At 37.5% G+C, this 14,625-nt stretch overlaps 1 protein-coding gene across 4 annotated transcripts in view; it reads right to left on the reverse strand.

Moving 5' to 3' along the window:
* The window catches only part of BRIP1 (BRCA1 interacting DNA helicase 1), a 180,926-nt gene that overhangs the window by 8,375 nt on the left and 157,926 nt on the right, over window positions 1-14,625 (reverse strand). For all 4 annotated transcript variants that reach the window (XM_045375116.3, XM_005583892.5, XM_015438383.4 and 1 more), the window contains one exon: window positions 4,269-4,351. In XM_045375116.3, coding sequence (XP_045231051.2) covers window positions 4,269-4,351 — 83 coding nt within the window. The remainder of the gene's footprint in view (window positions 1-4,268; window positions 4,352-14,625) is intronic.

Raw genomic sequence — 14,625 nt, forward strand, 5'->3', positions numbered from 1 at the left:
TTGAAATCAACCAGTCAGGGAAGCAAAAAGGAAAAAGCAAAATGGAAAAAAAGTGAAGCCTTATGACTTCACTTATGGGACACCATCAAAGCTGACCAATATACACATTCTGGGAGTCCTAGAAAGAGAAAGAGGGAAAGGAGAAGAAAACTTATTTATAGAAATAATGACCAAAAACTTAATAAATCTGGGGGGAGGAAAATGATATCCAAATACATGAATCTCAGAGAACCCGAACAGAACGAACCCAAAAGTCTGTACCAAGACACTTTATAATCAAAGTGTCAAAAGTCAAAGAAAAAAATAGAAACTTGAAAACAGCAAGAGAAAAGCAACTTGTCATATACAAATGAAGTCACATAAGACAGTCAACAGGCTGGGCATGCAGGCTTATGCCTGTAATCCCAACACTTTGGGAGTCAGAGGTAGGAGAATTGCTTGAGCCAAAGAATTTGAGATTAGTCTGGGCAACATAGTGAGACCCCATCTCTACAAAAAAAATTTTTTTAATTAGCCAGGTCTGGTGGTACAAGACTGTAGTCCCAGCTACTCAGGAGGCTGAGGTGGGAGGATCACTTGAGCCTGGGAGGCTGAGGCTGCAGTGAGTCATGATCATGCCACTGCACTCCTGCCTGGGTGGCAGAGTAACATTCTGTCTCCAAAAAAAGAGAAAGATTTCTCAGGTGACATCTTGCATGCCATAAGGAAGTGGGATGACATGTTTAAAGTGCTGAAAGAAAAAAAACCTGCCAGTGAAGGATATTATATCTGGTAAAGCCATCTATCAAAATGACTAAGAGGTAAAAACTTTTCCAGATAAGCAAAAGCTGAGGGACTTCACCACTAAACTTGCCTTGCAAGATATGCTAACGGAAGCCTGCTAAACAGCAACACAAAAGCATAAAGTTTGCTCGTGAAGTTAAAAGTGTACACAAATACAGAATACTTTAATATAACAACAGTGATACATAAATAATGTTTAATTCTATACAGAAGTTAAAAGACAAAGTATGAAAATAACTATAATAGTATGTTAGTGGATACACTATATAAAAGGGTATAATCTGTGACTTTAATAATAAAATGTGATGGGGAAAAGGGAAAGTGTAGAGTTTTTTATACAACTGAAATTAAGTTGTTAGCTGAAAATATTGTTATGACTATGTTTTATGTAAGACCCATGTAACCACAAAGGAAATATCTATAGAAGGTATGCAAAAGAAAAATGGGAAAGGAATTAAAGCATGTTTCTTCAAAAAGTTTAAAAAAGAAAAGCTTTTAAGACCAGGAACAAAGCAAGGATGTTCATTCTCACTACTTCTATTTAGCTTTGTACTAAGAGTCCTAGCCAGACTATTAAGCAAGAAAATGAAATAAAAGGAATCCAAATTGAAAAAGAATAAAGTAAAATGATCTCTCCGTGCAGATGACATGATCTTTTATGTAGAAAATCCTAAAGATTGAAAAAAAACCTGTTAGGACTAATAAACAAATCAGTAAAGCTGCAGAATACAAAAATCAATATACAAAAATCACTTGCAATTCTATACACTAAAAACAATCAAAAGAGGAATTTAAGAAAACAATCCCATTTATGATAGCATCAAAAATAATAAAATACCTAGGAATAAACAACTAAGGAGGCAAAAAACCTGTACACTGAAAATTATAAAACATTGCTAAAAAACAATAAAGATAACACAAATAAATGGAAAGACATTCCATGTTCACAGATTGGAACACCTAATATTGTCAGAATGTCCATACTACTGAAAGCAACCCCCTTTTTTTTTTTTTTTTTGAGACAGAGGCTTGCTCTGTCACCCAGGCTAGAGTGCAATAGCATGGTCTTGGCAACCTCCGCCTCACAGGTTCAAGCCATTCTCCTGCCTCAGCTTCCCGAATATTTGGGATTACAGGTACCCACCACTGTACCCAGCTAATTTTTGTATTTTTAGTAGAGATGGGGTTTCACCATGTTGGCCAGGCTGGTCTCGAACTCCTGACCTCGTGATCCACCTGCCTTGGCTTCTCAAAGTGCTGGGATTACAGGCATGAGCCACCATGCCCGGCCGCAATCTAAATTCATATGGAACAACAAAGGACCACAAATAGGCAAAAGAATCTTGAGAAAAAAGATAAAAGCTGCAGCCATCATACTTCCTGATTCTATAAAATACATTACACAGCTGTAGTAGTCAAAAAAGTATGGTACTGGCATAAAGAAAACCATATAAACCAATGGAACATAATAGAGAGCCCAGAAGCAGATCCACACGTATATGGTCAACGAATCTTCAAGAGGCTGTCAATGGGGATTGACATGCTTTGGTTATTTGTTTCCTCCAAAGCTCATGTTGAAATGTGTTTCCCAGTGTCATAGGTGGGGCCTACTGGGAGGTGTGTGGGTAATGGGGACAGAGCCCTCATGAAAGGCTTGGTGCCCTCTCCGTGGTAATGAGTGAGCTCTTACTGTAATTAGTTCACATGAGATCTGATTGTTAAAAAGAGCCTCGCACTTCCTCTCCTCTCTCTTGCTCCCTCTCTCACCATGTGATGCATCTGCTTTCCCTTCACCTTCTGCTATGATTGTAGACTTTCTGAGGCCCTCATTAGAAGTAGATGCTGGTGCCAGGATTCTTGTACAGCCTGCAGAACCATAAGCCAAATAAACCTCTTATCTTTATAAGTTATCCAGTCTTGGTGTTGGCAACGATTGTTTGGATATGACACCAAAAACACAGGCAATAAAAGCAAAATTCGACAAGGAGGACCATGTTAAACTAAAAAACTTCTGTGCAGCAAAGTAAATAATCAGCAGAGTCAAAAGGCAACCTACAGAATGGGAGAAAATATTTGCAAGGAATATATCTGATAAGGAGTTAATCTCCAAAATATATAAGAAACTCCTGTATCTCAATAACAAACAAACAAAAAAACACACCAAGCCCGGGCACGGTGGCTCACGCCTGTAATCCCAGCACTTTGGGAGGCCAAGGCGGGCAGATCACGAGGTCAGGAGATCGAGACCATCCTGGCGAACATGGTGAAACCCTGTCTCTACTAAAAATACAAAAAAATTAGCCAGGCGTGGTGGCGGGCACCTGTAGTTCCAGCTTCTCGGGAGGCTGAGGCAGGAGAATGGCATGGACCCAGGAGGTGACGGAGCTTGCAGTGAGCAGAGATCACGCCACTGCACTCCAGCCTGGCCAACAGAGTGAGACTCCGTCTCAAAAACAAAAACAAACAAACAAACAAAAAAACCACACACCAAAAACCAAACCAAAAAAACAGATATGCAAAGAAATCCAAATAACTCAATTAAAAAATGAGCAAACGAAAAGATGTTTCTCCAAAGAAGACATATGATTCGGCCAACAGGTATAGAAAAGATGCTTAACATCCCTAATCATCAGAGAAATGCAAATCAAATCCACAACGTGCTATCACATCATACCTGGTAGGATAGCCATTATGAAATTTAAAAAAGAGAAAGAAGAAAAAAGGAAATAAGCATTAGGGAGGATATGGAGAAACTGGAACCCTTGAGTGCTATTGGTGGGAATGTTAAATGGTGCAGCTGCTGTGAAGAACAGTATCAAATCAAAAAATTAAACTCAGAACTGTGATGATTCGCCAATCCTACGCTTGGTATTTATTCAAAAAAACTGAAATCAGGATCTTGAAGAGGTATCTGCATTCCCATGTCCATTGCAGCACTGTTCCCAATATCCATAAGGTGGAAATAACCTAAATGTCTACTGACAGATGAATGGATAAAGAAAATATGGTATAATGTATACATAAAATAAAATATTAGACAGTCATTGAAAAGAAGGAAATCCTGTCAGATACTATAACATAGAACATGAACATATTCTATGTTATATTCAGATAATATAACATAGAACATGAACCTTGAGGACATTATGCTAACTGAAATGAGCCAGTTACAGAAGGACAAATACGGCATAATTCAATTTATATGAAGTATCTAAAGTAGTCAAACTAATAGAAGCAGAAAGTGTAGCAGCGGTTGCCAGGGGATGGGGGGAGAGGGAAACGGGGCATTGCTGTTCAGTCAGTGTTAAGTTTCAGTTATGTAAGATTTAAAAGTTCTAGATATCTGCTGTGAAATACTGTGCTTATAGTTAATAATATTGTACTGTGCACTTAATAAGATGGTAGAGCTCATTATGTGTTTTTTACCACAATAAAAATATGAAGATTGTTACTAGTTTTTACTCTAAGCCCAGTTGAGATCTTACCAGATATATAGCGACTTGGGTTATTCCTAAAGCGATCATCCACTAGAATAAGAGCTCCCCAATCATTTTGGTGTCGAATACATCTAGAAAAAAATAGGGAGAAAATCAAATAATTATAACATCGGAAATAAATCCAGTTTTCCAGTGGGACAGACAGAAAATTGAAAAAAAATCAATTTTATAGATTATTTTAAACAATTTGTTATTAGGAGAAAAGTTATAGAAGCTATCCAATACAATGTAACAAAGAAGATGTATTAAAAATTCCCTACTTTTGCCAAATACGGATAACTTAGATACAAAATGCTATATTTTATTTTACACTCAACAAAATTATAGAAAATATTTTCTAAGATCTTTCTTTCTTTTTTTTTTTTTGAGGCGGAGTCTCGCTCTGTTGCCCAGGCTGGAGTGCAGTGGCCGGATCTCAGCTCACTGCAAGCTCCGCCTCCCGGGTTTACGCCATTCTCCTGCCTCAGCCCCCCGAGTAGCTGAGACTACAGGCGCCCGCCACCTCGCCCAGCTAGTTTTTTTGTATTTCTTAGTAGAGACGGGGTTTCACAGTGTTAGCCCGCATGGTCTCGATCTCCTGACCTCGTGATCCGCCCGTCTCGGCCTCCCAAAGTGCTGGGATTACAGGCTTGAGCCACCGCGCCCGGCCTCTAAGATCTTTCTTAACCACATAGACCCTTTGGGTTTTTTTTACCTTAAGTATTATAAATAATTGTAGGTTTTATGTAGAGGTCATTTTTACTAGTTTGATGAGTTTTTAATCATGAATAAACATTTAATTTTGTCAAAAATATTCTAAAATTCAATTGACATAACATGTAGTTTTTCTTCTTTTGACTGTTAATATGGTAGATTACACTGGTTCATTTTCAAACACTGAATCATCCTTGCATTCCTAGTCATGGTGTATTATTCTTCTTATAGATTTTTGGATTCAATTTGCTAGTTTTAAAAAATACATTAAAAAAAACATACTTTTTAATAATTATTAAACAATTTTAAAGTGTACATAACAATGCAATGGTTTTTGGTATATTTACAAGGCTGTATAACCTATACCACTTATCTATCCCAGAACATTTTCACCACCCCAAAAAGAAACCCGGTGCCCATTAGCTGTTACTTCATATTATCCCAATTATTCCCCATTACCTCTGGCAACCACTAATCTTTCTATCCTTAGAGATTTGCCGATTCTGGACATTTCATTTAAGTGGAATTGTACAATATGTAGTATTTCGTATCTGGCATATTTCACTGAACGTGATGTTTTCAAGATTCATATTGTATCATTTCTCAGTACTTTATAAGTTAATATTTCCACTTTTTGGCTACTATGAATAATGCTGCTAGAAACATTCGGGTACAAGTTTTTATTTGAATACATGTTTTTTATTCTCTTGGGCATATACCTAGAAGTGGAACTGGTGAGTCATATGGTAATTCTATGTTTAACTTTTTCAAACACTGCCCTACTGTCTTCCAAAGCAGCTGCACATTTTACATTCCCACCTCCTATGTATGAGGGTTCCAAAATCTCCACATCCTCACCATCACTTGTTATTGTATACCCTTCTAAAATTAAATCTATCCTAGGAAGTGTGAAATGATATTTCATTATGGTTTTGATTTGCATTTCCCTAATGACCAATGATGTTGAACATCATTTTTATGTGCTTACTGGCCATTTGTGTATCCTTTTTTGGAGAAGTCTGTTCAAATTATTGGTCCATTTTTAATGGCCCATTTTGTCTTTTTATTATTAAGTTGTAAGAGTTCTTTATATAATCTGGATACTAGATCCTGCTACACATGATTTGCAAAAATTTTCTCCATATGTGAGTTGTCTTTTCCATTTCTTGATACTGTCCATTGAAGAATAAAAATTTGAACTATAACAAAGTCCAATTTATCTACTTTTTCTTTGGTTGCTTGTGCTTCTGATAGCAGATCTAAGAAACTATTGCCTAATACAAGGTCAAGAAAATTTATACCTGTTTTCACCTTTTTCTGTCTTTGATCCACTTTGAGTTAACTTTTGTATGTGGTATGAGGTAGGAGTCTAATTTCATTATTTGCACATATCCAGTTGTCCCAACACCATCTGGTGAAAAGACTATTCTTTCTTTGAGTTGTCTTGCCACTCTTGTCAAAAACCAATTCACTATAGATGTATGAATCTGTTTATGGACCCTCAATTCTACCCATTGATCTATACATCTGTCTTGATGCCAGTACAACATAGTCTTGATTAGTGTGGCTTTGTAATAAGTTTGAAATAGAAAACTGTTTGTTCTCCTAGTATGTTCTTCTTTTTCAAGATTGTTTTGACTGTTCTGGGTTCCTTGCCTTTCCATAATAATTTTAGAATCAGCTTCTCAATTTCTGCCAGAAAGTCAGCTGGGATTTTGATTAGTATTGTATTTAACCTCTATATCAATATAGGGGAGTGCTGATATCTTAACAATAAGTCTTCTAATCCATGAACATGGAATTCTTTCCATTTATTTAGAATTTTCATTCAATAATGTTTTGCAGTTTTCCGTATATAGATCTTTCATCTCCTTAGTTAAGTATATTTCTAAGTATTTTATTCTTTCTGATGTTATTTTAAATGGAATTTTGTTAAGTTCATTTTTAGATTTTTGGCTGTAGTGAATAAAAATGTCATTGATTTTTTAAAATATTGGTCTTGTAACATGAAACCTTGCTGAACCTATCAGTTCTGCTATTTTAAAAATGGATTTCCTAGAATTTTCTGTGTGTAATATATCATTCGCAAATAAAAATAGTTCTGCTTCTTCCTTTCCAATCTGTATACCTTTCTTTCTTTTCCTTGTCTCACTGCCCTGGTTAGAATCTCCAATACAATATTGAACAGAAGTGGTAAGAGTGAAAATCACTGTTGTGATCTTGAACTTAGGAAAAACATTTCAGTCTTTACGATTAAGTGTGATGTTAGCTGTGAGTTTTTCATAGATGACCTCATTAAAGCTAAGTAAGTAACCTTATATTCCCACTTTGTTGAGTATTTTCATCATGAAAATGTGTTGAATACTGTTTTATGCTTTTTTTTTTTTTTTCATCTTGAGAAGATCATGTGGTTTTGGTCTTCTGTTAATATGGTGTATTACATTAACTGATTTTATAAAGCATGTTGAACCAAACTTGGATTGCTGGGATGAATCTTACTTGGTCATAGTGTATAATCCTTTTAGTATGTTGCTGATTCTGTCAATGGCTTTTATTTCTATAGTCATATGAAATATTGCTGTACAATCTTCTTTTCTTGTAATGTATTTTACTTGTTTTAGTATCAGATAATACTGGCCACATAGAATGAATTGGTAAAAATTCTCTTCCATTTTTTGCTAGAGTTAATGAAAGATTAATGCTAATTCTTCTGTAAATTTTTGGTAGAATTCACCAGTGAAGCCATTTGATCATGAGGCTGAGGCAGGAGAATCACTTGAACCTAGGAGGTAGGGGTTGCAGTGAGCTGAGATCGCATCATTGCATTCCAGCCTGAGCAAGAGTGAGACTTTGTCTCAAAAAAAAAAAAAAAAAAAAGTGGGGGAAGTGTTTTGATGACAAATTCTATCTTTACTTGTTATACATCTATTCAGATATTCTATTTCAGCTAGTCGCAGTGGCTCATGCCTGTAATCCCAGCAGTTTGGGAGGCCGAGGCAGGCTGATCACGAGGTCAGGAGTTCGATACCAGCCTGGCCAACATGGTGAAACACCATCTCTACTAAAAATACAGTCAGGCATGGTGGCAGGCACCTGTAATCCCAGCTACTCAGGAGGCTGAGGCAGGAGAACTGCTTGAACCTGGGAGGCGGAGGTTGCAGTGAGCCGAGATAATGCCACTGCACTCCAGCCCAGGTGACAGTGTGAGACTCCATCTCAAAAAAAAAGAGAAAAAAAAAAAGATATTCTATTTCTTCTTGATATATTCTCAGTATTTTGTGTCTATCTATGAATTTGTCCATTTAATTTAAGTTATTTAATTTCTCATCACACAATTTTTTTTTTTTTTTCCCCGAGACGGAGTCTCACTCTGTAGCCCAGGCTGGAGTGCAGTGGTGCGATCTCGGCTCACTGCAAGCCCCGCCTCCCGGGTTCACGCCATTCTCCTGCCTCAGTCTCCCGAGTAACTGGGACTACAGGTGCCCACCACCACGCCCGGCTAATTTTTTGTATTTTTAGTAGAGATGGGGTTTCACCGCATCACACAATTTTTGAGGGTATTCTTTTATAACCCTTTGTATTTCTGTAAGGTAGTAACATCTCCTCTTTCATTTCTAATTTTAGTAAATTAGAAGTTCTCTGTATTCTCACGCCTGTAATCCCAGCACTTTGGGAGGCTGAGATGGGCGGATCACGAGGTCAGGAGATCAAGACCATCCTGGCTAACAAGATGCTTTTTGCTAGATGTGTTTTGGGGCCTTTTATGTTAATTACATATGTTTATAATTGCACATGTTTCGACTTGTTATACATTCTTCAGAGAATGGCTGTTTTTTGTTGTTGTTGTTGTTGTTGTTGTTTTTGAGACAGAGTCTCACTCCTGTTGCCCAGGCTAGAGTGCAGTAGTGAGATCATGGCTCACTGCAGCCTCAACTTCCTGGACTCAGGTGATTCTCCCACCTCAGTCTCCTGAATAGCTGGGATTATAGGTACATGCTACTACACCCGGCTAATTTTTTTGTACTTTTAGTAGAGACAGGGTTTCATCATGTTGCCTAGGCTAGACTTGAGGGCTCAAGCAATCTGCCCACCTCAGCCTCCCAAAGTGCTAGGATTGCAGGCAGAATGGCATTTTTATCATTATAAAATGTTAATTGTTTCTATTAACATTTATTTTGTCTTAAGGGTCTATTTTATCTATTAGTATAACCAAACCAGCTCTCTTTTGTTTACTATTTGCATGCTATGTCTTTTCCCATCATTTTATTTTCAACCTATTTGTGTTTTTTAAACTAGTGTTTCTCTTGCAGACAGATATATCACATTATTTTCAATCCATTCAGCCAAACTTTGCCTTTAGATTGGAGTGTTTAATCCATTTATATTTAATGTAATTACTGTTAAGGTAGGATTTACTTAGCTATTTTGTGAAATACCCACTTTGCTATTTGCTTTCTATATGCCTTATGTATTTTGTTCTTCTGTCTTTCCATTACTTTCCATTTTCTCCAATAGACACTTACCAGTATATAATTTTAATTCTCTTATCATTTACATTACTATATTTTCTAAATTATTTTTATTAGTGGTTGAAGAGTATAATAAACACATCAACAAGTAATAACCTAGTCAGTATAATTACCAACTTGATTTCAATAGTACACAAAAATGGTCCTTCTGTTCCCTCACCTATTACCTTTGGGTTGTTATTGTCATATAAATTATATCTTTAAACATTGTATGCTGGTGCAGAAGAATTAACATTGTAGGTTGGATTATTTATCCCTAGAAAGGTCTGTTTAAAGGTGGCCCTGGGCTGATGAATGAAAACTTAGATTCAGGAGGGTTCCTGTGATTGACTGATAAGAGAGTCTCACTGTGCCTAAACTGTTTGAGTAAACAATATATTAATGCTGAATACTTATTCTCCTTTTGAGAGTCTAGTCTTCTGGAAACTGCTAGGCAGACCAGCCCCAATAAAATCCCTGGGTGCTAATGAGTTCCTCTGATTGGAAATATTTCATGCATGTTGCCACAACTCATTGCTTGGGGAAGTGTGTTCTGTGTAACTGCACTGGGAGAGGACACTTGGAAGCTTAAGACTGGCTCCCTGGACTTTGTCCCATGCACATGTTCTGTTCTCTTTGCTGATTGTGCTTGCTATCATTTCACCGTAATAAATCCTAGCCATGTATACAGTTATATCCTGAGGCTATCTAACTGTTCCAAGTGAATTACTGAACTTGAAGGTGGTCTTGGCAACCCACGAGACAATCACCACAGATTTACAATTATTGTTTTATGCAGTTGCTCTTTTTAAAAAATCAGGAGAAAAAGAATTATAAGCAAGAAATACATTTATATTAACTTTTATATTTACCTATGTCGTTATCTTTGAGGGTATTCTTTATTTCATCATGTGCATTTGACTTACTTCCTAATATCCTTGCATTTCAGCCTGGAAGACTCCTTTTAGTAATTCTTGTAGGACAAGTTTGCTACAGAGTAATTCTCTTGGTTTTTGTTTATTTGGGAATATCTTAATTTTTACCTTATTTCTGAAGGACAGTTTTGTTAGATATAGTATTCTTGGTTGACAGTCATTTTCTTTCAGCACTTTGACCATGTCAATTAACTGCTTCCTGGTCTGGAGGATGTTTTGTACATGATGAGTTATTTCTCTCTTGCCACTTTCTAGATTCTGTCTTCTGGCTGTTTGATTTCAACCATCTAGATAGGAATCTCCCTGAGTTCATCCTACTTGGAGTTCGCTTATCTTCTTGGATGTATAATGTTTTTAATCAAATTCAGAACATTTTCAGCCATAATTTCTTCAAATATTCTTTCTGTTATTTTTTCTCTCCTCTCCTTTTGGGACTCCACATATGCATATGTTGGTACACTTGATGAGGTTCTACAGGTCTCTGAGATTATGCTAGTTGTTCTTCATTCTTTTTCTTTCTGTTCCTCAGAGTGAATAACCTCAATTGATGTTTAAGTAAATCAATTCTTTCTTCTGCCTGCTTAAATCTGCTGTTGGGCCCCTGTAATGAATATTTCATATTAGCTATTATACTTTCCAACTCCAGAATTTCAATTAGGTTTTTGTTAAGCAAATTTTATCTCTTTATTGATATTCCCTATTTAGTGAGGTGAGACATCATTCTCATAGTTTTTGATACAGTTGGTTAGTTATTGAACATATTTGAACTAGCTGTCTCTCCTAACACATAACTTTGTCTACTAAGACAAATGTCTGGGTTTCCTCAGGGATAGTTTCTATTATTTTTTTCTCTTAGTGTACAGTTACACTTTGTTATGTGTCATGATTTTTGTTTAAAACAGTACATTTTAAATAATATAATGTGGCAAATACAGAAATCAGATTATTCTCCCTCTTCAAGGTTTTTCGTTCTTGTAATTTTTCTAAAATAATCCTGTAAAGTCTGTATTCTCTCACATGTGGTCATTGAAGACTGCTTGGTTAACTTAGTAGTCAGCTAATAATTAGACAAAGATTTCCTTAAATGTCTAGAATCATCATGTCTCCCATTCTTTGCCAAGAGTCTCTGCATGTATTGGGACATAATTTCAATCCTCAGCAAGGTAGGTAAATAACTCTGATCTTGATTTCACTTCCTGCTTCAGCAGAGTACCAAGGTGATAGCTTAAGGCCTTTTCAGGTCTTTTCTTGGCATGTCCATATCACTGGTCACATGCACAGTCCTACACATATGCGTGGCCCACTAGAATCCCAGGAATATGTCAGAACTTTAAAAGCTCTCTATGGACATCGCATTCCTCAGCTTTTCTCTTTACATTTTTTGGCTAGCCTCTCACTTGCCCCAAATGTCATTCATTGTCTCAGGCAGCTGTGAAGTTAAACAGCTGGCTGGGTGAGCTCTGAGTCAGGTCAAATAAAGATAGCCTTGTGAGTGGGGTCTTCCAGGAAACTCCCAGGTAGGTCACATAATTCTCTGGAAGTGTTCTCCAGCCCTGTTTTGCTCCTTCCAATGACTGTCAGGTTGTTGGCTTTCCTCATGATTTTAGGCTGTTGGTTTTTAAGGCTATTGTGAACTTGGAGAGAGGTGAGAACAGAGCAAGTTAAAATACCACAAAGCTTACTATTCTTACTGCAGTTCAGCTATTTTTAAGGAGTAAATGCTTCCTAGAATGCTGTAACTTTTGATTAATACCCAGAGTTTTGATAAAGTTGATTCTAACTTATTTTTGCCTATTTTCTCATTGCTTTTAGAAATTTCAAAGGTCTTTGTTCTGCCATTTTTGAGGACCTTACCCAATTTGCTGGCACTCTGTAAAGGACATCTTCATCTGTGTTTCAGGGGGATACTGATCTATAGTTGTTGTTTTTTTTAACTTTTATTTTAGTTTCAGGAATACATGTGCAGGTTTGTTTCAGAGGCAAATTGCATGTCACGGGGATTTGTTGTGACAAATTGGGACAGATTATTTTGTCACCCAGGTAAAAAGCAGCATAGTATCCAACAGGTAGTTTTCCTCACTCTCCTCCTACTCTCCACCCTCAAGTAGGCCCTGGTGTCTATTGTTCCCTTCTCTGTCCACATATACTTAATGTTTAGCTCCCGTGTATAAGTGAGAACATGTGGTATTTGGTTTTCTGTTCCTGCATTAGTTCATTTAGAATGGCCTCCAGCTCCATCCATGTTGCTGCAAAGGACATGATCTTATTCTTTTTTATGGTTGCATAGTATTCCATTGTGTATATGTAGCACATTTTCTTAATCCAGTCTACTATCAATAGGCATTTAGGTTGATTCCACATCTTTGCTACTGTGAACAGTGCTGTGATGAACATACAGATACATATGTCTTTATGGGAGAATGATTTACATTCCTTTGGGTATATACCCAACAATGGAATTGTTGGGTTGAACAGTACTTCTGCTTTAACTTCTTTCAGAAATCAACAAACTGCTTTCCACAGTGGCTGAACTAATTTACGTCCCCAACAGCAGTATATATGTGGTCCCTATTCTCTATAACCTTGCCAGCATCTGTTTTTTTTTTATTTTTTTATTTTTTAACTTTTTAACAATAGCCACTCTGAGTGGTATGAGATGTTATCTCGTGTGTCTGTGTGTGTGTGTGTGTTTTGGAGACAGAGTCTCACTCTGTTGCCCAGGCTGAAGTGCAGTGGCACAATCCCAGCTCACTGCAACCTCCACCTCCTCTTTTCAAACAATTCTCCTGCCTTAGCCTCTCAAGTAGCTGGAATTACAGTTGTGTGCCACAATGCCCTGCTAATTTTTGTATTTTTAGTAGAGATGGGGTTTCACCATGTTAGGCAAAGTGGTCTTGAACTCCTGACCTCAAGTGACCCGCCCGCCTTGCCTTCCCAGTGTTGAGATTACAGGCGTGAGCCACTGCGCCCAGCCGCATTGTGGTTTTGATTTGCATTTCTCTAATGATTAGCATGTTGAACATCTTTTCATATGCTTCTTGGCCACATGCATGTCTCCTTTTGAGAAATGTCTGTTCATGTCCTTTGGACACTTTTTTTTTGAGACGGAGTCTCGCTGTGTCTCCCAGGCTGGAGTGCAGTGGCATGATCTCGGCTCACTGCAAGCTCCGCCTCCCGGGTTCACGCCATTCTCCCGCCTCAGCCTCCCAAGTAGCTGAGACTACAGGCGCCCACCACCACGCCCGGCTAGTTTTTTGTATTTTTAGTAGAGACGGGGTTTCACCATGTTAGCCAGGATAGTCTCGATCTCCTGACCTCGTGATCCACCCGCCTCGGCCTCCCAAAGTGCTGGGATTACAGGCTTGAGCCACCGCGCCCGGCCAATCTTTGGCCACTTTTTAATGGGGTTGTTTTTTGCTTGTCAATTTAAGTTCCTTATGGATTCTGGATATTAGATGTTTGTAAGATACATAGTTTGCAAACATTTTCTCCCATTCTCTGGGTTGTCTTTACTCTGTTGATATTTTGCTGTGCAGAAGCTCTGTAGTTTAATTAAGTCCCATTTGTCGATTTTGTTTTTGTTGCAATTGCTTTTGGTGTCTTCATCATGAAATCTTTATAGGGCCTATGTCCAGAATGGTATTTCTAAGGTTTTCCTCAAGGGTTTTTAGTTTAAGGTGTTACATTTAAGTCTTTAATTCACCCTGAGTTAGTTGTATACAGTATAAGGAAGGGGGTCCAGTTTCAATCTTCTGCATATGGCTAGCCAGTTAGGTCCCACTTGTCAATTTTTGTTTTGTTGCAGTTGCTTTTGAGGATTTAGTCACAAATTCTTTCCCAAGTCGGATGTTTAGAACAGTATTTCCTAGGTTTTCTTCTAGGATTTTTATAGTTTGAGGTCTTACACTTAAATCTTTAATCCACATTGAGTTCATTTTAATCCGTCTTGAGTTGATTTTTGTATATGGTAAAAGGGAGGGGGTCCAGTTTCATTCTTCTGCATATAGCAAGCCAATTACTCCAGCACCATTTATTGAACAAGGAGTCCTTTCCCCATTGCTTATTTTTGCTAACTTTGTCAAAGATCAGATGGTTGTAGGTGTGCAGTTTTATTTTTAGGCTCTTACAGTTTTATTCCTCGCTCCTCCTTTTTCTTTTGTTTTTGTAGTCCTCATCTGGTTTTGATTGCTGGTTAATTCTGGTCTCATA

Source organism: Macaca fascicularis, chromosome 16 (genome assembly GCF_037993035.2).
Source record: "Macaca fascicularis isolate 582-1 chromosome 16, T2T-MFA8v1.1".
NCBI classification, from domain to species: domain Eukaryota; kingdom Metazoa; phylum Chordata; class Mammalia; order Primates; family Cercopithecidae; genus Macaca; species Macaca fascicularis.